This window comes from Epinephelus moara, chromosome 17 (genome assembly GCF_006386435.1).
Source record: "Epinephelus moara isolate mb chromosome 17, YSFRI_EMoa_1.0, whole genome shotgun sequence".
NCBI lineage: Eukaryota > Metazoa > Chordata > Actinopteri > Perciformes > Serranidae > Epinephelus > Epinephelus moara.
The window spans coordinates 8,550,710-8,576,747 of NC_065522.1; the positions used below are offsets into that span (position 1 = coordinate 8,550,710).

The following is a 26,038-nucleotide window of genomic DNA, read 5'->3' on the forward strand; positions in this document are numbered from 1 at the left end:
GTAATCCATCCATGCTAACAGTTTGTATGAAGCTCCTGAAGATTTATGTCAGTCTGAAAAGATTTTATCTGTCACAATTCAAGATACAAGATCAGACTGATTAAAAACATGTCTAACATGGAATGGATGAAGAAGAAAAGGATTGTGATCGTGTGGGGGTAAAAAAACAATGATGTCCTATTGATTTACGAGGTGGTTTTAGATTATGACATTTCATTTGGAAATTAAATGCACCCAAAATGGGGAGAGTGGTTTCCTCTTGTGAATTAGATTATGAAATTCTTTATGGTGTCAGTGTGGTACTCACATTTGCTAATATTTGTCGTGATCCCTTTTCAAATGAAAGGATTAATTTGTTTTTCACCTACAGGAGGACGCACCTTTTAGTTCTGGCATCAGCCTAGTAAAGCAGCCCATTGTGATATCCATTCTGCGTCATTTGGAAGCAGTTTAAAACTGCTTTGCTTTTCACCTGCCTCTCCTCTGAGCAGAGCAAGTAAAGACGAGAATATAACTGTCATGACCAAACTGGAAAGGTGACTTTTGGCGCAACTGTGTGTGTGTCTGCGTGTGTCTGTGGGTGGGTGTGTGTGTGTGTGTGTGTCAGAGAGAGGGAGGGAGAGAGAGACAGAGGGAGAGGTGAAGCACAAACAGGTGTATCCCAAACAGGTAGAGCTGCGCCTTTCTTTTTTTCTAAAGGGCAAACATGATGGCGTGCGCTTGACAAAGCAACACCTAACCAAACTGAGAGGATTTACACTTTTTCCACAAGGACTGACTTCATACAACTATAATATTCACGTTTCTCGCTCAGGACGGGGCTTTGGATGGGATTAAGGATGGAGGCATGAGTCCGCCTCTGTGCTTCATGCATGCCTGTCATTTAGGATACCATTACCTGGACTGATGAGCTTTATTTCAGCGCTGAAATTGTCCCAGCTTGTGCACAGTTAACAGTACCTGCCGAGGAGAATGACACCTCAGCTGAACAGACTGTCTCTGTGTCTCTGTGTCCTCGGGATCTTTGGTAAGAAGGCTTTACATGCATGTCAGTCCAAAGTGATATCATGCAGAAGTTTAAGACTTAACAGTATGTGTCTCTTTCCTGTCTGGTGTCAGATATGATTTTCTGCAGTACTTCTATCTCCTATCTATTCCTATAATTCTAATACAGTCTTATAGGCCTGTTTATAATGCCATGGCAGCAGACTGAATATCTGTATGGTGAAGTAAACACTGGTCTTTCATAATGTTACCTTTATTTTCTTTCTCATGAATGCATGCTTATTCACAAGCTCAGTTCTGTACACTCTAGGCAGCTTGTTTTAGGGAGAGCCTTAGCTGGAGTGGTGCCGTTAAAGAAAATACTTGTCTGATATTTCTGGAAAAACAGGTTGCTGTTGATCAAATCCCCTCCTGCTGTCTAATTCAGAGAAACTGCGTGGACCCTTCTTATGTGTGTGTTGCCTAAGCCTAGATGTGTGTGCACATGTTGTAAATGCAGTGGGCCTACGCATTAACAGTGTTGTAGATTACATATCAAATATAAATAAAAAAAATGCTAGTACTTAAAGAATGTTGGACTATGATAAAAAAAAGTAAAAGCTTTTAAAAGTATTTTTAAAAGCAGGATAGGCCATGTGTTATTCCAGTAATGCAGAACAGGCAGATTCCACAGTATGGCTTAAACCTCAGGGTGACAAACACACACACACACACACGCACACACGCACACGCATATTCATGGAAAAACACACCTGTCTGCAGAGTACACTCATCGAGTCTGCTGGTAAATGCATGAATCACATCCAACCCACTGACATATCTGAACAGATTCTCTCACATCAGATGTTGAATCAACATCTGTAAGAGCGGCTCAGTGTGAAACAGATACACACAAACACCCAAACCTGTGAACCTGGAACAGGTTATGTTGGCTGGAATGTTCATTATTTCCACTGAAATCAGTGTGGAGTGGATTAACAGAATCATGCGTGATGTGATGGACAGTATAATGCTCAGAGTCACATGCTCTGTTCACGCATGAGACCCTTTATATTGCAGTATTATCAAAACGTATGGACACCAAGTTAGTGGGACCAAGACTGTGCTGGAATGTTTTAAAGTTTCTTCTTGTTCTGGCTTTCTTTCTTGACTCTCGTGTTTTTTAATAGCCATGCTAACAGCATAGCTCTACGGACAGCAATGCCTAAAATTTCACAACTGTCAGATGGATTGCCATGGCATGATTGACATTCATGATCCCCAGTGGATGAATCTTAATGATTTTGGTAAACTCCTGACCCTTTTCTCTTGCACCTCCATGAGATTCACATTTTTGTTCAAAGTACATATGATATGTCATATGTGTGATATCTTATGAAAATGCACAAACAATGGTTCATATGATCTTTAACTAATGAGTGCCCCATTAGCTTTGTGCATACTATATGTGAATATATGTACTTAACATAAAGTTATGTAAGTTAGGTTTAGGCAAGTAAAGTTTTGTAGGTTAGGTTTAAGAAAGTAAAGTTACGTAGATTAGGTTTAGGAAAGTAAAGTTACGTAGGTTAGGTTTAGGAAAGTAAAGTTACCTAGGTTAGGTTTAGGAAAGAAAAGTTATGTAGGATAGGTTTAGGAAAGAAAAGTTATGTAGGTTAGGTTTAGGAAAGTAAAGTTACGTAGGATAGGTTTATGAAAGTAAAGTTACGTAGGATAGGTTTAGGAAAGTAAAGTTACCTAGGTTAGGTTTAGGAAAGAAAAGTTATGTAGGTTAGGTTTAGGAAAGAAAAGTTACGTAGGTTAGGTTTAGAAAAGTAAAGTTACGTAGGTTAGATTTGGGAAAGTAAAGTTACGTAGGTTAGGTTTAGGAAAGAAAAGTTACGTAGGTTAGGTTTAGGAAAGTAAAGTTACGTAGGTTAGGTTTGGGAAAGGAAACTTACGTAGGTTAGGTTTGGGAAAGTAAGGTTTTGTAGGTTTGGTTTAAGAAAGGGAAGTTACGTGGGTTAGGTTTAGGAAAGTAAAGTTACGTAGGTTAGGTTTGTGAAAATAAAACATGGTGACAGTGTACCTTAAAACAACTCAAAGTTCACTTGATTTCACATAGGACATGAATACCCGTCTCCTGGGTGAAAGTCCCATGTTTGTTTGACATTATGTTGTCTAACAACTCCGCAAAACAATATATATATATATACTTATACACATACATATACATATACATATATTATATACATATTGTTAGACAACATAATGGTAATCAAAACTAGACAGATTAAATTCATAGACATTAAAGGAGGAAAATACTAATGACAAAATTACTTTCATACCTCATAAATGACTCTTGGCAGCAAAACTTTTACACATATGAGACATCAGTTGTTCTTTGGCAGGCAAGGAGGGGTCATCACAGACTATGTGCATAATTAGTTCATGGTTCTGTCTCATATCTGACAGGTGCAATTTGAATTGCTACAATTGCCCCCAGTCTCCCCCTTGTTCTCTTGTAACAATTCTACCACTAATACTTACATACTTTCAAGATTAGATCACAACGGTGAACCTGAAAATGTAGACTTGTGAAAACAGATCCTGTTAGTGATCAGTTAAAACAAGTTACCATGACTGTCTACAGCACAGTAACTACTGTTTATGATAGCAAACGGTGAGAACAGTGATCATAGATAAGAGGCTCGCTTCTACTGGTCATTAGGCCATTGTAGGGGCAAGTGGTGAAAAGGCCAGATGTACTGTATTTCACCTTACATGCACATGGTCTGTCATGTTGTGAATTGATAAATCAGCAGTGTGTATGAGTAATCCACCTGCTGAAATTCATTTTCCATACAAGCTGTTTTCCTCCGGTCTCAATGGTGTCATCATCATCAGGAAATCGCTCCTTTTGAAAGAGAATCAATCACCAGCGACAGAAGCCTGATGTCAAGAGCAGCAATATAATAATACACTGTGGTGATGAATCACCTGTCCAGGCTTTAGGTAGCATAAGCAAACATTACACTTGATGGCATGAGTAGAACTTACACACCACATAGTTTTACTTTAGCAACGCGCCTACAAACATTTCTTGTTTACCATTAAATGCAGGTTGTAGTGATCTACATCTCGTGACTGTATATTCACTGAATGTGTGTGTACTTTATGAGATTGCTGGAGGACAGCAGACGATAATCTGTCACATTATAATTTGTCGACGTCAAACAGAAGACAAGAAAAGCAGTAATATGAGAGAGATGTGTTTGTGGTTTATAGCATTGCAGTGTGACATGCACACAGTACACAGTGTACGTGTTCTACGTCTTGTATGTTTCCTGAGGCCTTGAACGTCTCGCTCTGTCCAGACACTGTGGTAACCCTCTGTAAGTTTACTTTGAAAGCTTATCTCGAACAACTAGTTAAGCGACATATCTTTACTTGTGCTTCTCCTCATAGACAACTTGTTCTCTCTTTCCTCCCTCTTCTCTGTCTTCACTCTGCATGAACTGTTTAAACCCCGTCTGTGCTCATCTAGCATTCAAGTCAAAGTTTGATGTCTGAATATGTATTGTCATACATGCTGTGATATTTTTACCCAGTTCATTCATTCTGTAGATGTTAAGCCTTTTTTGATCCAAGGCCAGAACACTGAGCAACTGTATCTCATGAAAACCCTTTGTGTTACGCTAAACTTACTGGCTGCTGGCTGGAGCTTTATATTCAATGGGTGGATATGAGAGTGGTATCCATCTTCTCATCTAAAACACTGCAAGAAGGCAGCAAATAAATAATGGCGAAGAGGAAGCTTGGACCGAAATGATTGTGACTTGATCTCTACCCAACCTAGATAAGTAGCCTATGGCTATAGCTTGAACTTGAAAGGTCAGCACAGATAAAGTAGTAAGGCTAGACAACATTCTTCAGAGGGAGGTGCACATGCTTTTTTTTTTTAAAGATATTTTTTAGGGCATTTTTTGCCTTTAATTGATAGGATAGTTGAGTGTGGAGGGGGGGGAGAGGCATGCAGCAGGGGGTCACAGGCTGGGGTTGAGCCTGGGCCGCTGCGGCAACAGCCTTGTACATGGGGCGCCTGCTCTACCACTAAGCCACCGACACCCCAGAGGTGCACATGCTTTTGTAATATTAGCTTCTACTCTCTTTTGAAGTTGGCAAATTAGCAAGAAGAGCAGTGTTCTTTGGCTTCAGAGTGTGTAAATTAGCAATTGGGATTATTCTCTTACCTGCTCTTTGAGGAACTACAGGTTCAGGTTGCAGGTCGAAGGTCACTCTCAGGGATGTGGTAGAGCTGGTAGGGATTTTGTGTTGAGGTCAGTGTCACTGTATTACACATTGAACCTAAGACCCTGTAAACACTTGATTTTAAAATTTGATGTTTCTCAGCTGTCCCCCTGTCATGTGTCTCTCTAGCTAACCACTTGTGTTCAGATTTTGTTGTTACATAACTGGATAGCCCAGTCGCCAGAAGAAAATGTTGCCATTGTATGTTTCTGCAAACCACAGATGTGTTCCATTTGTATGTTTCATACGTATCATATCAACTATTCCAAAGCGACATGAGCTGACTTTGTTATCATGAGGTGGAAATGACACCTAGGTGACACCTGCCAAGCTGCAGATCACAGTCCAAGAACAACAAAGAACAAAAGCGGCTGTTTTTTTTTTTTTTTTATGAATCACAGCTGTGTTTCCAATGGCTTTTTAGCTGCCAAACGTGGGTGTTTTTAGGGGCCTATTGCTGTTTTTCCAGCAGTTATAGTTGCACCAAAACCAGGCATTTTAATCCAGAATATGATTTTTCTCCCCAACCATAGCCAAGTGGCTTTTTTAACCTAAACCCAACCACCTGTTAACCATAGCAATGTTGAAATGTAGAGTTTCAAGATATCCACTACATAATAACATGCAGGTATCTGTGGTTTGCAGAAACATACAGTTCCAACATTTTTTCTGGTGACTGGATCGAACTTATGTCAAAGTGTGTCCTACAGCGGGAGATATTACTGTCAGCAGAATGCAACTGATCACCTTCCATTGGGCTAAACAATGAACAGTCACGCAAAACTTAGTCCAACTTGTCGTAAAATGGGCAAGTTATTGAGAAAGTTGCTGCATTAATCACCATGTCCTGCATTGATGACATATTTTTTCTTTTCGTTTTCACAACCCTTTTCTGGCATTGTAAAGCATGCACGCACCTCTACTCTGAAAGTCTGCTGTTTCCACCCAGACAACAAATAAACAGCTAGTGACGGTGAAGACAGCTGCTCCCGCCTCATCCTCTGACATTTTCCCAGTGAGTGAGAGATGGACAGAGAGATGGAAAGTACTAAGAGAAAGCAATACTCAACCAAATTTCAGACACCCTGAAAAGAATAAGTCTTGTGTCTTACGGAAAGTTTTGAAGGGGACCTATTGTGCTTTTGTGTCTTAGTGTTATAATGAAGAATGTTAATATCAAATGTAGCTAGAGTTTCAGATTATAATGTAAATGAATCCTTGTGAGCAATACCACAGGTTTCCTACCATTCTACCTCATTTATTCGACATTTGTTTTGTACTCTGACTACAGTGTGATGTGATAAGAAGCTATTTATGGTGTAGAAAGAGCTGCTGTTTTCCGTTACGTTCATCCCCCACCTACAAGTACACTGCTAACCTACATGTAACTACATGCTAACATCAGGGCAACATGTAAACTTGGGTGCCGATGTTGTAAATTTCTCCCCAACCACAGATCATATTCCTGCTGGAACATGTCTGGTTGTGTCTGAAGCTTTTAATGGTGATTTTTCAGGGTAGAACATGCTGCTATTCTCCGTTACGATCATCCCCCATCTGCAAGTACACTGCTAGCTACATGTAGCTACATCATGCTAACGTCAATCTTGGTTGCTGGTGTTATTAATATGATGATATGAATGACTGAAAACTGATGAACGCTGGTTTATGATAGAAATTCCTGCAAGCTCACGCTGAAGGGGCAAATTATTCTGTATGCTTTCCTGAGAAGTAAAAGCAAATTAAAAGTATTTTTACATAAAAATGCAGTGTAGATGTTATTTTCTTTTTTTTTTTTAGTCTTTTAAAGTCACCAGAATGCAAGAAACAAAGTTTTTCAAAATAAAATTATTTATCATTTAATCAGCCAATTGCAGGATCTCTCAAAGGACTCGTTTTGCTTGGCATCTTGTTCTCTCTACATCTCTTATATTTCTTGGGTAGATGTGATGACTTACCAACCTGTCTCCTCTTTTAGTTACAGTGATACAGGGAGACTTTGTGGATCTCCCTCCAAAGGATCCCATACTCTCCTTGGCAGAGGAGGAGACCATACTGCCCTGTCGCTACCAGCCAACTGATGAAACTTTGGTGCAGGTCACCTGGTATAAGGAGAAACCCGATGGCGACAAGGAGCAGATCATCACTGCACACCATACTAATGGACAGACAGGTCGGTTGGCGCCGTGGCCTAGCTCTAGTTGTGTTCTGTCTGCCACATGCTAAATAAGTTAATTTAAGAATAACTTCTCTTTTCCTCACAGTGAGTAATTTCTTCTTGTCATAGCACTAAGTCTGATGTGCTCATTCCACCGAGCAAAATTTCTGGTATTACAAGTTGATTTGTCAGTTTCAGTTGGCAAGTGTTGGTTGGAGGCTTTTTTCCTCTGCTCATAGAACGAATAGAGCTTTAAGGCAGGTCTTCACAACCATCTAAAAGTTTTAAATAAACTCTAGACTGTGAGAAACTGACAATTTTGCTGTGATATCACAGGAATATTTCACAGGTGCCAAGATTCTGATCTTTGCACTGTTTATTTTTGGTTTCGTTTCTTACTGTGCTGAATTAGGAATGGAGGCTAACACCGACTGTGAGTGTGAGGCATGCCAGAAAAAGACCTTCAGCTAAACGCCCAGAATGTAAATGTAATTTCTAGCATGAGTGCAAGCATGTGTATGGAACTGAAAGTGACAAAGGAAAGCTCCCAAGGCCTTTTTTGAACTTGCTGGACTTAATATTTTGTGTCACATCCCTCATCATAAGCTCTTGAAAGTCTCTCCCTTCCTAACTCTCTGTCTCTTTCCCTCTTTTCTGCCTCTCTGCAGCGTTTGGTGCGTGGTCTCGACGTGTGCGCTTTAAAAGCAGCGACCCCACATTGGACTCTTCTCTGGTCATCATGAGCACGGAAGTCTCTGATGAGGGGAAATACCTCTGCCATATCAGCACCTTCCCCTCTGGCAACTTTGACTTAGCGATGTCGCTCACCGTGTGGAGTGAGTCCCTTCATTCAGTCATGGTCATAGAGTAGAAAAGTATAGCTCAGTAAAGTTTGTAACTGCAGAAACAGGAGTGCTAATATCTTGCACAAGGATCGAAATTGACAGTAATTGCCAAAGTCTTTCTAGTCACAATGGGAATCAGTATGACTGTTTTTAGTTTGCTTGTCAATATTTCACAACCTGATTCACATCTAATCTAAGGCCCAATAATGTACAATAATAAAATTATAACAACATATTAACTATCAGCATATTAACTATCACCTTATTTGTCGGTAGTTTTTTACACGTTTCTCACAATTAAAGTATTTGTTGCATTCCTTATAAGGTGATAATCACCAGAAAAGGAAACATAATGTTATTCTATTTTATTGAGGAATTAATGATTTCTGATAATATATTGTTAGATTTTCTAATCTGATGGCTTTTTAGAGACAGCAATTTTTTTGAATATATATACATATTCCAACATTTTTACATTATTATCCCTCTCTCGAGCGTCAAAGGTTCCTGGAGGATTGTCATATTTAAGATATATTCAGCTTTAATTTGAAGGGGTACAGTGATTGTAAGGAACTAAACATTTACTGGGAACAAGCCTTCTCAACAGTGCGGGGGCCAGCAATTGTATCAGGGTGGTCATGGCCCCCCTGGCCACCTAGGCTCCAACATTGAATTTCTCTTGATAACAAGTAACTATCGCTGACTATTTTATTTGTTTTATGCAAAGGTGGGAGTAGGTCGCATGTCCAAGTAACAAGCAAGTTTTAACCTTCAAGTCTCAAGCAAGTCCCAAGTCATTGTGGTTAGAATCAAGCACGTCAAGTTCAGTCTTTCCTTAGGTCAAGGAAGTGACAAGTCAGGCCATACTGACTGGCTTAAGTCACATGACTTGACCAGTCTGACTCCAGGCGCAAATTTTAGGACTTGGGACTTGCTTGACGAACACTGATGAAGGACTCAGCTTGACTTTGACTTGGTATTCTTGACTTGAGACTGGACTTTGACTTGAGACAGAGAACTTTTAAGGACTTTACATTTTAGTAAACATATATATATGTATATATGTATGTCATAATCACAAACTATCAACTATCAAATTTGCAACTCAAGTCAGACTCGAGTCGAGTCATGTGACTTGAATCCTCCACCTCCAGTTTTAAGAAGTTAAAGTACTAAAGGCCCTGAAAGCTTTGGATTTTCTATAGCACTGAATGTGAAAATAGTAACTAAAATTATTATAATAAAGTTAATATTTAACACTTAATTTAAAACTTAGCAGGAAATGCATGACACCAGCTTTCTATAACTGAGCTCTGCCCACTTCAAACCAGTAAGCAAAGCACCAACAAAAACACAAATAAAGAAATCTGTTATTTGAAACAAGGAAATACTTCTGAATTTTGTTGAAAACTGTGTTCATGTACCAGTCAATCTTAGTAGCTGATTGAGAAAATTGTTTACAGATGTCTTTAAGTCTATGTGTGCATTCAGCTCTGCCTGCTAAGAGTGTTGACTCATCATCATTATCTTCACTCTGACCAAACACTGTAACAACCCCCCCTCCAGCCATTCCCATCTCCTCCCTGGAACCTGTGGTCCTGGTGGAGGGACAGCCCTACCGACAGGCCGCTTCCTGTCGCTCTGTAGCCCGCCCGCCTCCCCGCCTCTCCTGGGACACCGACCTGAGCGGCCAGTCCGTCAATCGTAGCTCCGACAATGGGGCGGTCTCCTCACACTACTCCCTGCACCCTCTTAGGGGCATGAACGGCAAAAAGCTGGACTGTCTGGTGTGGCATCCGACTCTACGGGGCCCCCGCAGGATCCCAAACAAGTTGGTGGTGCACTGTGAGTATTCATCACCATCACACAGAAGACAGTGTTATATTTTACAAATCAAGGTTTGAATTGGTCCCTTTAAAAACACCCTCTAAACCAAAACAATGATACTTTCAAAACATTCAAAGACCATCTAAGAAAAAAAAGTTTTTCCACACTGGTAGCACTTTCAGAGCTTTACTTCCTGTTTTTATCACTGCCATATCACTTCAAAGCAGGAAGAGACTTTACAAGCACTGTATCACCTTTTCACATTCCTCTCTTTATTACTGAGTTTGGTTTGCAGTACCCAAATGACTCTACCATATTAAATTCCCTTTCCTTATTTATGACTTTAATGTGAAATGTAATACATGATAATTTTACAGGAAATACTCAGGGTACTAAGACTATTTTTGGTTCCTTGTGAAATGTTGTATCATTGAAAGTTGTCATTCACAACTGCATCAGCTTCCTAAAAGCTTGACTTATTTTTGTTTTACGAGAGATGATAAACAATTCCCCCCCGCCCCCCCCCCCCATGTTCCCTGGCAAAACAACCCCGATGAATTATTGCTCTTCCTTTCAGTCCCTCCACATGCAGAGGTGGCTGGCTACAATAAAGACTGGATCGTGGGTATGGAGAATGCTGCCCTGAGGTGTGTGAGTGGAGGAAACCCCAAACCACAGAGTTTCACCTGGATCAGGTACAGTAGGACCCGCCTCCCTCTCCGGCTGTCTGGTACTCATGTGACTAACCGTCTGATGTGTCTGGTCACTGTTACTTTTCTCGTAACTCTGGTAGTAATTGTACCAATTATTTTGCTACGATTACACCAGTCAAAAGGGCAAATGGGATGTTCAGTGAGGTTGCACTCAGGGCATTGTCAGGGGCCAACAAGCTATTTCAAAAAGCATTTCATTCAAAGCAATATTGACGTGGGCTACACTATAAATTTTAATGATCAGTTTCGAGAGAATGACCTCATCTTTTATTATTAACTCGATTTAAATAGAGAAGTTTGCCAGTTTCATGTCAAGTCATAAGTGCAGTTGTATTAGACTTACAAATTCTTGTGTGCAATTGGCTGATTAGAGAAAATAAAGAACTAACCCTCTGTTTTGTTTGTATCATGAGCGCACGCAACCCTGCTGGTGTCATACACATTCATGCTGATGGTTTCCTGCCATCTGTTAAGCGTATTCCGCTGACTGACAGTGTGGCAGTGCCCAAGAAACGTACCAGTACACTCACAATGGCACTGAAGAAGACTGCTAACAAATGAACATGATGTAAAAAATCTAATGAAAACAATTTAAGAATTGAAGATCCCCTCCACTCAAAAATATGGGTTTCTCCTGTGTAGGTCCCCTAAAATATCTGACTTTGACTATACTGACTTGAATCTGTACAGAGTTTGTCACAACAGAGGTGTTTTCACAGTCTTCTACTGAAGAGGACGATGTCTTTGCACTTCCTTAAAATCTGAGATTCAAATGCAGGCTGCCCAGGGCGAGGTATGCCACTAATACGAAAGCCAATTGCTGTCTAATACGGGAAACACATATGGAGAGGGGAACAAACTTTGAAACATCAGCAGCAAAGACACCTAAAACCTCCAGCGCAGAGTGGACTTGTCGGTACAGATTGTGCGAGTTAGCATTAGCATAATGAAAATTTTGATAGCAAACATGGTAGAGTGTGCAGTTTTTGGATGTAAATGGAACCCTGGAGCTTTGTTACACTATCTACCAAAACCCCACCATAGCAGGTATAATTGTATGTGTAAAAACTCCTACAAGTGGTACAAGAAGCCAATTTGATATAGTGGCCAAACTGTGGAACCACAGCGTCCAGGTCCATCAAATGACGCCATGTGGCCCAGAAAGATTGTATCTCATAGACTAGATGTTAAAGAGACATCTCGAAATCACTGAATAAATTTTTTTTTTTGGAGTGGCACAACCCCCACAAAATGCATGGTTTCACTAGTGGGGTTTGATCCATTCAGTCCAATAACATTTCGAAACGTCTAAAAGAGCTGCACGATTAAATCATTTTATCCCCATTCAAGTTAGCAAAGCGCTAAATTGGAAATTAGCAGTTAGCCAGAGAAAGTCTCCAGTACACATGCTCTATGGGCCCAATGTTGTGGAATATATGAGTAATTCTGTACCTCGGATGTCAAACTTTTTTGGCTTCATGAGCCACCGAGCAACTTTCATAGGAATGAATGAGGTCCCACCTCCCACACTGTAACCAGTTCTCTTTATGCATCCCTGCTACTAATGTTGTATTAGTCACCGCCCATTAGCCTACAAGCTAACAAACAACAAAATTAAATGAGAGGTGCTCACTGCACTTATTCTGTTACATGTACGAGTCATCGATTTTGATGCACAACAGACTCCCTATCTGAGGCTGGCACTGACTGAGGCTTTTCCTCTAACACTAATGCTAATGCTCATGCTAATGCTACTGCTAACGATCTTGATACGCACTGCTCTTTCACCAGTCAACCTCGTGCCAGTCTCACATAGCCAGACCTATCGCCACACTTCATTTTAGCACTGTGCCTGTGCTGAAGAAAGTGAAAAGCAAAAGCAAAACTTTCCACAAGTAGCAGTGGTGGCTGGGGCGGAGGGCCAGATCCAGATTTTCTCAATGAGGGAGAAAGAGTAGATCTGCTGCCAACCCCTTTTCAGATTTTTAAATATTTTTATGTAGGAAAACCATGTTAATTAATGTATTCACCATAGCAAAGTGTTTTTTTGACATACTTTAAAACATGTATGGAGAAAATTGGCTCCACAAAAGTTGAAAAAAGAAGAAAATGCACTCAATACTTTTGTTTGACCTCATGGATACACAAATGTCATTTCAATGAGAAACTCTGGAAGTAAACATGAATAAACTCTGCAGCTTTTATATCTGAGGTTTATCAAATTGATCTGAAGTTGGCAGTGACGTTGTGGTGGATCTCCACCCTTTCCACGTGACTTAACCAAACAAGCCCTAGCATTGTCACCTGCAGATTTTGCTGCTTCAGTGGAAACTAACACATTCAAATGTTGTGTGTGTCATTTAAAAATGCGGCACATTGCTGGCCAGCTTTAAACGGCAGACGAGGGTTTGACTCAGATCCGTCTTCTTCTGCTTGAGTCACCTGTTGTCATCTTTAAGCCAGTTCCTTTGGTGCATTAATATTCTTAGGGTGTGGCGTGGAGTTAAGCTCGAAAAATATGAGCTACTCAAAGTGACTGGAAGAGGAATGGCTCCCATGGCATTATGAGCAGTGACAGTTAGGCCCCAAGGGAGAAATTCCTTTGACGGGGCATAGGAACTCCTAAAATGTAAAGAAATGTGAGTAAAATTTTTAAGGTTTCTTCTGATTTGAGGTGTATTTGCCAGACGATGATGTAGATATCACTTGCTGTTAGTCACAGAAACACACCTTGGTAAAATGAGTTTTTGTGAGTACGGCTCACCAGACAAATACCATTAACACAAGCATACACACTCATAAGTGAACATGTATACACACACATACACAGCACCGAGTCAGCACTCAAAATCTCTGGTATCAACCTCTCCTTACTCATGCACACATTTCACATGAACACCTACACACACACACACACACACACGAATGTGCGGCGGCGGCTGCAGCAGCGGGCAAACCTGTTAGCTTTGTCAATAAAAGGCGGCGGGTGAAGTAATAGCTGGTGTCACAGTGTCGTGTTGCGACTTGTGCCGAGAGCAGACAGATGAGACAGTTTCACACGAAGGAGGGAGGAAGAGGGGGGATGAGAAGAAAAAGGGAAAGGGATGAGCGGCCCCAATGAGAGAGGTGAACTAGTGGGAGCAGGTATAGGCAGAGGGGCTGGGGTGAGCCAAGGCAAGGGGGTGAGAGGAGGAAGAGAAAGCAGAATGTGTAGATTTTGTGTGAGATGTTATCACGGAGGTGTGTCTACTGTGTATGTGAAAAAACAGACAGTTCCTGTTTTCTGTGTGTGGTGGGGGTTAGTGTGGCCTCTGTGAATAGAAACTAAGTTTACTTGAGTGCATATGTTCGTATAATTGGGGAAATACACTCTGTACTTCTGGGGCAATGCAGGTTGATAATGTTCCCAGCTATAGGCAGGCATTAAGGTCAAGTCTGTTCCAAATGATTAAATCAAATGTGCTCAAAACAACAACAGTGAGGCAACACCCTGGACTGTGTTGCTCATCGACTTTTTAAAAACATCATCCCTGAGTCACACTACCAGGAAATATACGGTGATTCCAAATAAATGAGGGGCATTATGTTGCTGTAACATAGATTAAAAGAGAGTTTTTTTAATATAAATAAATCAGATTTCTACTCTACCTCACTGATTAATCCTGTGTTATACAAGCATGACTGTCCTTTATGTATGTGCTTTATGTGTTCTAGTTTGAAATAAAAAGCAGAAATGGTAGTGTGGTCAGCATGAGCAGTTACAGGCAACATGGCTGAATAAAGCATATGGCATCCCACGGAAATTACAACTTCACAAGTGACAATTTTTTATCACTTGTGAAGTCAGTCAGAAAAGATGTATTTTCCATTTGGTGGGGTGAAGGGGTGAGAAAAAAAAGGTAGCAGAAGTACATTAAAGGCCAAAAAAAAGGCAGAATCTGAAGATACATACATCCCCTTCTTGCAGCTCTGACCTCTCTGTCCTAATCTTATTCATTGTAGAGTTGCAGACTGTGCATTGACTAACCCCTTCGTGCCCTGCTGTCTCCTTCTGTTCACGAGACCACAAATGCGACAAGAATTAGCTGCTAGCCACCCCATAGTCCCTCCACCTCACTCCCCACCACTATGGATTGCTTCGCCAAGAGGAAAGTGGGCAGCAGCTCAGGAGACAGACCTTTGGTCAGTGGCTATGGCAGCTCAAACAACCCAGCCCCGGGTATCACAGTGGGCTGGTGGCCATCGGCAGTGCAGCGTCTAACTTGTGTAACATCAGTAACAGAAAGTTTGCTGATGTGGCAGGGAGTCAGAGCTGTGCGGTTCCCCCAGAGCTTGAGTTTGTGTTGGCCGACTGGGGGTCTGTCTCTGGAGCTGCTGCCTTCTCTTCTCTCGCTGAGGTTGTCTGTGAGGGGTGAGGCTAAGAACATACTGTGTTTTGAGGCTCTAATGTTAGCTTAAGTTAGCTGCATAAACCTGAACTTGATGCCACAGCCGTGAGCCTTTAACTCCCATTAGCAAAAAGCTAAACTATTAGCAACATTTACTCTCCATCTCTGAAATGCTTTTGCCATTGTGTTTACCATCAGACTCTCTTTCAGACTCTTTCTGAGAAGTCTGTCTTCCTTTTTTGGGTTGCTTTGCAGTGTAGGCTGTTGTTGCAAATGTCATAATAGCAACCTTCCCTGTGAGATTCTCTGCTATTGAATCAGGCTTTCACTGAAGCGGCATGCATGCCCATCTGTAATTGTGGAACAGCCAGTAGGATTGCCCTCTCTCTGAAATGGCCTACGATTGGCCAACATCTCCTGTCATGGCCTAGATTTTCTAAAGCCCTAAAACAGAGCCAAGAGGAACTCCAGAGGACTATTTTTCTCTCAGACCACATGAATTACAAGTTTACTGTAGGATTTTTGCCCAGTGACTTAAAAAATGAAACTGCCTACCCTAGCTTTAAAGTTAAATGTGTCAAAACACTTGAATAAGTGACAGGGACAGCTATTGGTTCAAAAATAAAGACTGGCTAGAATATCTGTAAACAGGATGCATCATTTTGTCATGTTGTCCACAGTTGCTAATTACACCTCCATTGTGCGATCAGGTGGTGATATTAAAATTATTGTTCTATTAACATATTAAGATTTAAATTTAATAGTCATTACTGGCAAAATACACTGCATCAATCAATAGCGTCACTTATAAGATTTTGTGAGGAGTTTTTTTTTTTTGTACAGTCCCTAACAGTTAGTTATTCTTTGAAGATATGACCAAACATTTGTAAAAAATATGGATTACCACTTAACCCAGATTATGAGGTCTATGCGTTAATCTAAATGCACTGTAAAGTAACTGTTTTGTCCTGTTTGCAGAATGGGTGGAGATTTGCCAGAAGGGGTAATCCCCCACCCTAATGGAACACTAGCTTTTGGGCGACCCCTAAGCTTGTCAGACAAAGGCACCTACCAGTGTGTGGCGAAGAATGATGTGGGAGTGGGGAAGGCGGAAGTGGAGATTAGTGTGAAAGGTAGATGACAGCAATGTCAACACTATATACTAAGACTCACTGTGAGAATAGATCTGCCAACTTCCCTTGCTGACTTTCTGCTTTACAGATGCTCCCGAGCGGCAGACCATGATCGAAAACATGCTGATGATCATCGTGGGGGCCGTGGCCGGGGGGCTGCTCATCTTGATGCTCATTGTCGTAATCTGCGTCACTTGCCATCACAAACGCAAGAACAAAAAGCTGGAGAGGGAGCTGACTGAGAGGAAGTATGTTGTGATTTTCTTAATTAAGATGAGATAAGATAAGATGAAACTTTAACGATATCCGCAGGGAAGACTGAGCCAGTAAGAATAACTATGAATGGAGCAAATCAGGGCTATTAAGCATATTAGCACTGACAGTTACAACAGTAGAGCGTGCTAAGTAGATTTAAAACAGCAAAAAGTGTCAAGTTCAGTTGATAAATGACTGTGTGCTGGATGTGCAAAATAACAGCAGAAAATATGTATGAAACTAAATAAAGAATGAAAAATATGCAGTATGAACTACATTAAAACCTAAAATTCACAAAAATAATTCACAGTGGATCTCTGCCAATTTCTTCAGTCATTTAAATATCTCTCCCCCTCTTTCTTTCTGTGTCTTGTTTCTTACAGGGAGGAAATAAGTACTCTCTCCAGGCAAGCTTCTTTTAGGAGAATGAACTCTGTCAGCACAGATACCAGAGGAGCGGTACTATGACTGAATTATTCTTTTCATACTGAGCATAGTGTTCTACTGTAGCATCATCTTGTGTTTTCTCCTGTGTCTGCACGACCTGATTCAAGCTGCTGGTCCCACATGTTTCACACAATCCTTTATCACAGGATTCTTCTCTGTACTGTGATGAATACCAAATAACATGTCAATCAATGATAATATCACATCTGTCATCCATCATTGCTTCACAAAGGGCATGATGTTAGATGCGCTGACTTTTTTTTTACAGACCCACAGCTAATCCAGCCCTGTGTTTCTTTTCATTGCAGACAGAGGAAAACATCCCTCTGAGGGTGGAGGGGACCATAAGGACCAGCCTGTCTTCACTCGGGGTCAGTCTAGTTATCTATCTTACTCTGCATGCAGGGCCAGGGCTGTAAAGTGAGGCTTTACTGTCCCAGATGCCAGACGAAGAAGTTCTGATCTTCAGTGTTTCAAATTGGAATCTAGTGCATCTCAGATATTGATAAGGGCCTTATGTTTTTAGTGCAGGGCTTTTGAATTTCTTGAAACAAAAAACGAGGAATGCGAAGAAGCATATTTCCCATAATGTCAAATTGTCCCCTTAATTTCATCTATGGTGTCATGTAATACCGCTGACCTGAACCATGGTGTTCTGTACAAGGTTATTCCAGTTCACTGTTTAAACTCTTTATATGGTTGTTGCAGTTATCAGCCTTTAACACTTGAGACTAAGGTTATCAAACATACGGCCCATGGGCCAGAACTGACCCATTAAGGGGTCTAATCTGGCCCACTGGTGACTCATATTGATGCACTTGTGAAGGCTAAGAGGCGCCATATTTCTGGCCCAAGTTAAACAGTGAGTCACAGCTCTCTAAAAAAACAGTGAGTACTTATTATGGTCATATTTAAAGATATTGATCTTTGTGCAAAACAGACTTCTATCTCCTATCCAACCCAGTCGCTAGGTCACTGCCAAAACATTTGGTTTGTAAATAGTCTCTAAGGCAGGGGATAACTCAACCTGCTTCCTCAATAGCTTCCACGTTAGTTTGATGTGGTGATGAGTGGTAGTGAGTGGTACTGACTGAATTGCACATATTTTTCTCAAGACATCTCAGGCTGGTTATCATCTGTTTAGCAAATGGATGAACATTTTTAGCATGTACCTCAAGAAACAGGAAAAAATGAAAAATGGGTTGTTATTTATTTATAGGTCATTATACAGTGGTTTTACTGGTCTGGACCACTTGACATCAAAGTGGGCTGTATGTGGCCCAGGAACTAAAATGAGTTTGGCACCCCTGCTTCAGCTACACTGCTAAAACCTTATGATATTCAGTGGCCCTTGAATTTTATTCAGCATTATTCTTCCTGATGTGTCCTGGAAAGAACTATGTAATTTGTTATTAATTTTTGGAAACGATGAACTCATAGTAGTCAATAGTCGTCATTTGATATTAATTTAATGGTTAAATTATATATTTTTGTCGGTGCAACACAGTGGTTTGAGTACAAGATCTGAGAAAGAACAATATAAGTAACATTGTTAACACTGTGCTACATTACAGAGAAATACAAAACTGTACTGATGAACCTTCATTAATATAGGCCTATATTTTATCTACAAGTGCACGTCACACACTGAGCGAGCCGCCTGTTAATTACACTGTTGGCAAAGCAGTAATGATTGTGCTAAGTGGCTAATGGGCATGTGGCTACTTACATGTTTCAGATGATACGTCATGGTTGTAGTCAACAAATGGTAGGCAATTGCTGGGTTCGTCCTTCACTTTCTCCAAATGATCCAACACTTTGGATTTCTTGCTCGACATGTTATTAACTAGCCTGTGTAATAACCGCAGGCACCAGCCCTGGAAATTAACGTGACTCCTGTCCTGTCTGACTACTGAGTGTGGCCACTTCCTGTATCTGTCCTTTCAAATTAAATTCCCACATGGTCCAGTCATATAGGTTTTGATTTATTTTTGACAAGGTGCAGCTCCTAATAGAGTTTCACATTTGTTTTTGTTTTTTTCTGCATATAAGCGACCAATGAAATCTTGCCAACTAATGACTTTTTTGGTCGACTTACGTTTGGTCGTCAGTGAAAGGGCAGCCCTAATTTAAACACAAATAAAGTAATTAATTTTTTGTGTATTATTACCTGATTTTTTTATCATGTTGATATACTCAGTTGTTGACAAAATTCTAATTTTTGCATGTTCACTGAACTTGCTGTGCACTGACTAAAAGACTCCTTTGGACACGTCAACCCAGTTGCCAGAACAAATGTTAGCATTGTAGGTTTCTGCAAACCATGGATAGGTAACATTTGTATAATGTTATGTAGAATTTGTTGAAACTTTAGATTTCTTTACATTTCAACAATTCTGTGATTAATGTGTGGTTAGGTTTAGGCACACAAAACACTTTGTTATTGTTAGGAAAGTTTTGGCTTAAAATACTTTGGTGGCACAATACCGGCAGGAAACACAGCGATGTCTCTGTAAAAAACTTACTAAACTTACAAAATTACTTTTCGCTGCACTATCTCAGTGGAAAAACAGTTTCAGGATGCGAAGAAACACCCACGTTTGGTGACTAAAAAGCTGCTGGAAATGCAGTGATGACTCATTAAAAAACAGCCTGTGTTTTTGTCACTTTAGAAATATTTATATGATACATATGAAAAGTACAAATGTAACATATTTGTGGTTTGCAGAAATGTACAATGCCAACATTTTCAGTTCACATTTGTAGTTTTTCCTATAAAGCATCTTGGAAATTATTGGGACATTATTCAGAAATTTCAGACCCATTTAAGTTTTGCATGATCTTGCTTATCTTGGCAAAAACTAATTTTTTAAAGGGCCCCTAGGGCACGCCAGCAACAGCAGTTACACTATGTTTTAAAATCTTGTATTTCCTAAATAACTCAATAAATCTGCCAATAGGGTGACAGAATTTTCATCTAACAGGGATATTTTTAGCAAAGGAAATTTTCACATCAGTCATCACTTTTAGAAAATGTTTAAAGAGGAAACTGTGGGAAAGGGAAATTGTTTGCCTTCTTGCTGAGGGTTAAATGAGAAGATCGGATACCAGGAAGTTACTGTGCTCAGTCAAGAAATAGTCTGGTGCTAAAACTGCAACATATCTGTTTTACACTTCTTCTTTTTTTTTTTTTACAGATTAAAAAACAAACCGCAGATAAGTGGTAACTGATATAACTGCTGGGAGGTGGAGTTTGTCACCTCTGGACAAAGCATATAGATACAACAGTGGAATCAATTTTCTCATCTAATTCTCAGCAAGAAAGCAAAGCAGCATGTTTCCCAATATGTTGAATGTTTGCTTTAATTCATCAAAGCTACAGTAGGTAACTTTTTCTCAGCAAGAATTAGTGTACCATTTAGCTGTTACAGTAAATGGGAAAGTTTGCTCTGGCCCATGGACAGGGCTTCGTTTTGCCATGCCTATGTACAACATGGCAGTGGGGTCACAAACTGCAGGGGAGATTGGATGGTTAGAACATTTTTGACATTTCTGTTTGTATCTTGCAGCTCTTTGAAGCCAGTGCGTTCAAAATGTGATACGACCTAATTACATGTGTCTGCTATTAAGTGGCGTAGCTGTAACAGACAGGGCATGGTGTAGTCTCAAACACAAGGACTGAAATGTTACAGTTCACCCCATAGTCTGGGTTAGTTGTAACAGAGCCTGGGGTGAAATGTGAATTAAACATTTGAATGACATTTTAACATAATTAGTGTGTGTGTGTTTCTGCGTCTGTGTTTGTCTGTTTTCTCTTTGTGTGTTTGCGCTTGTCTTGCACTCTTGTGTGTGTTTGTTTACTTGTCTATGTGTGTTTGTGCTTGTCAGTACTGCACTCGTGTGTGTGTGTGTGCGTGCGTGTGTGTGTGTGTGTGTGCGTTAACATGTTTGACAGCTGCGCTCTCTGTAATGACCTGTGATTGGTTAAAGGCTAGATTTTCTACAGCCTGAAAATAGCCAAGTGGAGGTGCAGTAGTGTTCTCTCAGACCACTTTACAGTATGCTCAGATCTTATAATCTGATTTTTACCCAATGATGCCAAAATTAAGATGCCTACCCCAGCTTTACTGTGCATCAGAAGTGAATTAAGTTATGTCACTATGATTTGGCCTGCTTCAAACTAACACTGCTCTATGTCTAAAGTCACTTCTGTTTAAGTTAGGGTGAAAAAGAGATCACAATCTGTGGGCCTAATCAGTGTGTGTGTGAATACTGATCAGTGTCTTTTCCTGTGTTGACAGGAGCAGGCTCACTGCCGCGACAGCCGATCTACTATCTCAGGTGGCAGGGGAGGAGGGGGAGCATTTGACTACTTGGGCAGACCAGTTCTACACAACAACTCGCGGAGAGGAAGAGAAAAGCTTCTGGACAGAGACGAGGAGAACCGACTCCGTGTGGAGACATATGTGAGAAACAGCACCATCTCTTTAGTAAGTGTATCTTTGTTCATGTGTTGTTCTGGGCAAGTCAAAGCCTGATTTCATCAAATTGTGGAATGCATCTCACCCAGCTTCACCTTTGCATACTCACCCTAATGATGATGCAATTAAGAAGTGTGACTACTCTGTGTCTTTGCAGCAGGAAACTCGTTTCCACCCTCCTCTCACGCCATCGCCCTTCCCGATGGTACAGTCCACCGAGATTGTAAGACAGCTAAATGGAAGCGCCATTATCCCAACAGACGGGGGTTCACGGCCGGGAAGTGTCGCCAAGAATCACCAGCACCCTCCTACAAGCTCTAACTACCCAGCGGTGACAGATGATGAGGATGAAGTAGACGAGGGTTTGGGGGGTCCTGCCAGCCAGGAGCATCCTGATGACCAAGACAGCGAGACCAACAGCTCCCAAGTGTCTGAGGCTCACAGTGCACGCTATCAGCAGACTAATGGCACAATCCGACCCAAACCCCGGCCGAGTCCGGCTGTGGTCAGTCCCCATGCCTCCCTGATTCACAAGGCCCAGATAGTTTAACAGGGAGCTGGAAAAGAACACATGAAACTACAAGACTGGACAGTTCCGGTCTTAGATTTGGGCCAAATGTGGATACACTGGCAAAGTTTGGTCAAAGCCCAGAAAACAATGCAACTGACTACAATGCTGCATCTTTTTATTGTGTGGGAACATGGTGCAATAGAATAAACGGAAAATCTACTCTAAAGCATCAACTGGACATTTCTGGACATCTGATTTCTTCCTGATTTCTGATGATCAACATTATGCTGTGTATTCCCAGAATTACTGGCACAAACAGAGACGATGTTGCAATATTTCCAATGCAGCTACCACAGCGTTTAATCGCAGACAATATCCTTTTCTCATCTTTTGCAATACACTATCTGCTGCTCTACCTGGCTGTAACGAACAGGTGAATGCAGCATACATTCCTTTTGTGGGGGATGTCGAAAGCACTCAAAGACATGACCAGTAGGAAATCAGGAAACGCAGGACAAGTCGAGGAGGCTGTGGGAACGTTGGTAAATCAGAAACTTAGATTGCAACACCTCTGTATTGAGCGTGGATTTTTTACTGTAGAGGTGTTTAGTGTGTTAGTAGCTTTGCCTGTGTCATGTTCCATTACACAACACTGTTTGGGATCTGATCCAAACCATGGGGTTGTTCCTCTCTTGCCACACCTGCAACATTCTTACCTCTGTATTGTCTTACTGTTGTTGCGGCTTTAAGAGCTGAGACATTTTGGATCAGATAAAGATTTCATATTGCAGCCAAAACACAGTGGTGCCCTAATGCAGGGGCCAGTGGGCATACAATCACTTGCCCCCCTAACCCCACCAGGCGATAATAATACGAGTACGATATTACTTTCTTTAAGACGCAGTGGTGTGAAGATAATGTATCCTCTGAAACTAGAAAATCTAAGGCATCCATTAGTACCAACCATGTTAGCATAGCTTGTAGTGAAGGGGACTAAATAACTCTCCTAAGCTGGGCTACATTTTGGCAAGGCAACAACCAGCATAGACATTTTTAAAGGGGTCCCCTGAACTCTCACCTCTAGATATCTGAATGAAAATGGGTTCTATGGGTACACACTGGTCTCTCCTCAACCTGAAAAGGCTTGTTCCCTTTCTAAGGAAAAAGACAATCATACACATACATAGGTAACACATTATAACAATCTTGCTGTGGAACTCAAAATGTTAACTGCACTGGTGTTAGTCTATGCACATCAGATACTAATAATAACTGTAAGTAAAAACCCAGAGTATATCAATGTGTGATTCCTTAGGGGTCATGTATGCTCAGTGTTAGCTACGGAGACAGACAGAGCCTTCTGTACGTACTTTGTGTTTATTTTGTCTGCATTTGTGCACGTTTTGTGGAAGCTTATGGATACGGACAAAACATAGCAGTACCACCAGGCAGTGTAGTGTAGTTCAAGTGTGATATGACTGTAGGAGACGAGAAAGAACTTTAAATAATGGCGGAACAGAATGAGTCTGTTATAAAGTGAAAAGAATTCTCCGTTCATTCTCCGAATGTATAGCCTATAATGGCCACACAGGCCACTGCCATCTACAGCGCTGCCTTCGTTTAAAGGTACAATATTGCGACCTCCTCCACTGTCACCTCTGATGTTGTATCAAACTTTTGATTCTGCCCTCTAGTGCCATCTATTGGCTGTATTTATGACAACATAGAGGATGCATAGAAGCATGACAGTGACATTTACAACATTTGAAATGGACGTATTTATTTTAATACGTAAAAGGTGTATAAATTAACTCTCCATATTGACATAGTTTTCAACTCGCCTATATACTTCAACAGCATAAGCAAATTCCTGTGCTACACACGCACATAGCAGATACATAATTTACCCTGCTCCTGCTCCTATGTAGTGAGGATGAAAGTTTTAATACTATTTTATTAAGCATACACACACACTAAACAGATAAAAACATTCACATGTTGTGTACTGTCATGTATGCACAAACATATATACAGAGGATTAAAGTTGGAAAACCTGCTGTACATTTGTAAAATACATTCTTTATGTGATACTTTTGTAAATACACTTGGACTCTTACTAGAGACCACAGACATCTGTATGTTGGAGAGTTTTCTCTGCCTGCATGACTTCTCTTTAACATTCAAGACAAGACGACTGTCAAAGAGGAATTTGACATAAACTGGTGATTTTTGATACTGAGGCAAAACCAGGCATGTATTATTTATCTGTATAAGAACAGTGGTAGATACATTTTGTATATTTGTATGTATTTGGGTTCTGTTACAGCCCTGATATGGGAAGCAATGTGCCAAAGGGATAATATTAAAAAACTCACTTTTGCCTTTTTGGCAAATATGAAGTATTATTTTGTTCTGCACACATGTATCACACTGTACTACTACTGTTTTGATTTTTTACCTTCTGAAAGTACAAAACAAATATGAGCAGCAGATGAATGGCATTATGTGCAGATTGTTTTTAGTGTAGACAGTGCCCCCTGATGTGTACTGCTGGAAAGTGCAGGGACCCGATTGAGCCTACTGCAAAACTATGTTAACTATGAAATTTCACTGTGACCTGGTGAAATGATTTTCCTGGTCACTTGCCTGGATTTTCATTTGTTTTAAGGGATATGTATGGGTATCAGATTGTAATGATGGTTTGAAATAAAAGTGCATGTTTTTTTTGTAAATTGTTGGTCCTAACACAAGCTTTTGGGTAAAAACTATTTCTGAATGATCTTAATATGAGGGGTTTACACTGATATTCTGGTTTGCTTAGGAATTGTCTGTTGAGATACATGTGAAAATGTTTTCAGGGGTTGATTAACAAAATTGAGGTGCCCTGGGCAGGACTGGATTAAAGGACACGATGAGCTGTGGGCCCTATTAACCACCTGTTCCTCCTACTCTAGCTGCAAGGTCTTAATTCAGGAAAAAGAATAATGTAAGCATAACATCAACAAAAACAATAAAAGGTATTAAAACTAGATTTTGACACAGGGTCATACAAAACAGAACATTATTCATAATAGTGCAGACGACACTGCATTGCTCTCATATTTTAGTTTCTAGTTTTGCCAAATGAATTCTTACCAAACTAATTTGCAATTAATCCCCAAGAACCAAATACCACGCTGTGAACACAGTGTGGCCTTTAAGGCCCCCCAAGGTTCTGGAGCCTTAGAGCATTTGCCCCTTCTGTGTTGTTGGTGATCCGGCCTTGACCCTCAGTCAAAGGACCTCCTATGAAAATGATTTAGATGTCTCTCTAACTACAACAGTTCAAATATTAGGGTATTTACATGGCCCCCATTTGGTCCACCTAAGCCACACAAAAATGGACCAAATCACCTCTAAGTAGATAAGTAGCAACTGACTTCAATGCCTGAGGTATGTAAAATTGGCAAATGTTGATTTCTGTTGTCATTTTCAGCTGTAACATTTAAAAGTGCATAGTTAAATACTGTGGTCCGACCTAGCTGATGTTTCTGCTGTGCGTATGTTACTTTGCCATCATCTTGCCATTGATAAACCAAATCTACCAGCATGGAAGCTAAGCAATATACTGTTGTGGTCAGGGCGATGAATTTCAGCCACATAGAAATATATATTTTAATTTTTGCTCCACTTTTCCTAACACACTGACCAATTGAGGCCACAGTAGACTAGCAACTTCAGTGTTGTGCCAAGGAATATTACCATGTTTGTCAATAAAGTCTGTTGGCTTTGAGAAAACCACTTTAATTCCCTGTTGGAAAAGCCTGTCAGACAGCAGGCAAAACAGTAAAAATATTTTTAATTTAGCGGTAAACTGTTACTGATTTTTTTGGTGGACATTTTTTTTTGGGGTGGCTAAAAACTAAACAAATTGAGGCAGCATTTGCTCAGCGCTGGTTGATTTTATGTATGTGAGGTGGGGGTTTTCTACCCACAAGTTATTGTA

The 26,038-nt window shown here is 40.6% G+C and overlaps 2 protein-coding genes across 2 annotated transcripts in view; both read left to right on the forward strand.

The window, feature by feature from the left end:
* Window positions 1–26,038, forward strand: part of cskmt (citrate synthase lysine methyltransferase) — a 39,743-nt gene that overhangs the window by 419 nt on the left and 13,286 nt on the right. The gene's annotated exons all lie outside the window — the stretch shown is intronic.
* On the forward strand, window positions 646–26,007 carry nectin4a (nectin cell adhesion molecule 4a). Its single transcript, XM_050067074.1, has 11 exons — window positions 646–1,027; window positions 7,274–7,468; window positions 8,122–8,289; window positions 9,865–10,143; window positions 10,703–10,820; window positions 16,205–16,359; window positions 16,448–16,607; window positions 16,998–17,073; window positions 17,370–17,432; window positions 21,363–21,551; window positions 21,700–26,007. Exons 1-11 carry the CDS (start codon window positions 973–975, stop codon window positions 22,090–22,092), a joined length of 1,851 nt encoding a protein of 616 aa, XP_049923031.1. The 5' UTR covers window positions 646–972; the 3' UTR covers window positions 22,093–26,007.

Bases quoted from the DNA above. Each gene is read 5' to 3' on its own strand.
- nectin4a (XM_050067074.1), top strand. From the start codon at position 973: ATGACACCTCAGCTGAACAGACTGTCTCTGTGTCTCTGTGTCCTCGGG. The intron at 1,028-7,273 runs GTAAGAAGGCTT...CTCCTCTTTTAG, and splicing joins CTGTGTCCTCGGGATCTTTG to TTACAGTGATACAGGGAGAC. The intron at 17,074-17,369 runs GTACTATGACTG...TTTTCATTGCAG, and splicing joins GCACAGATACCAGAGGAGCG to ACAGAGGAAAACATCCCTCT.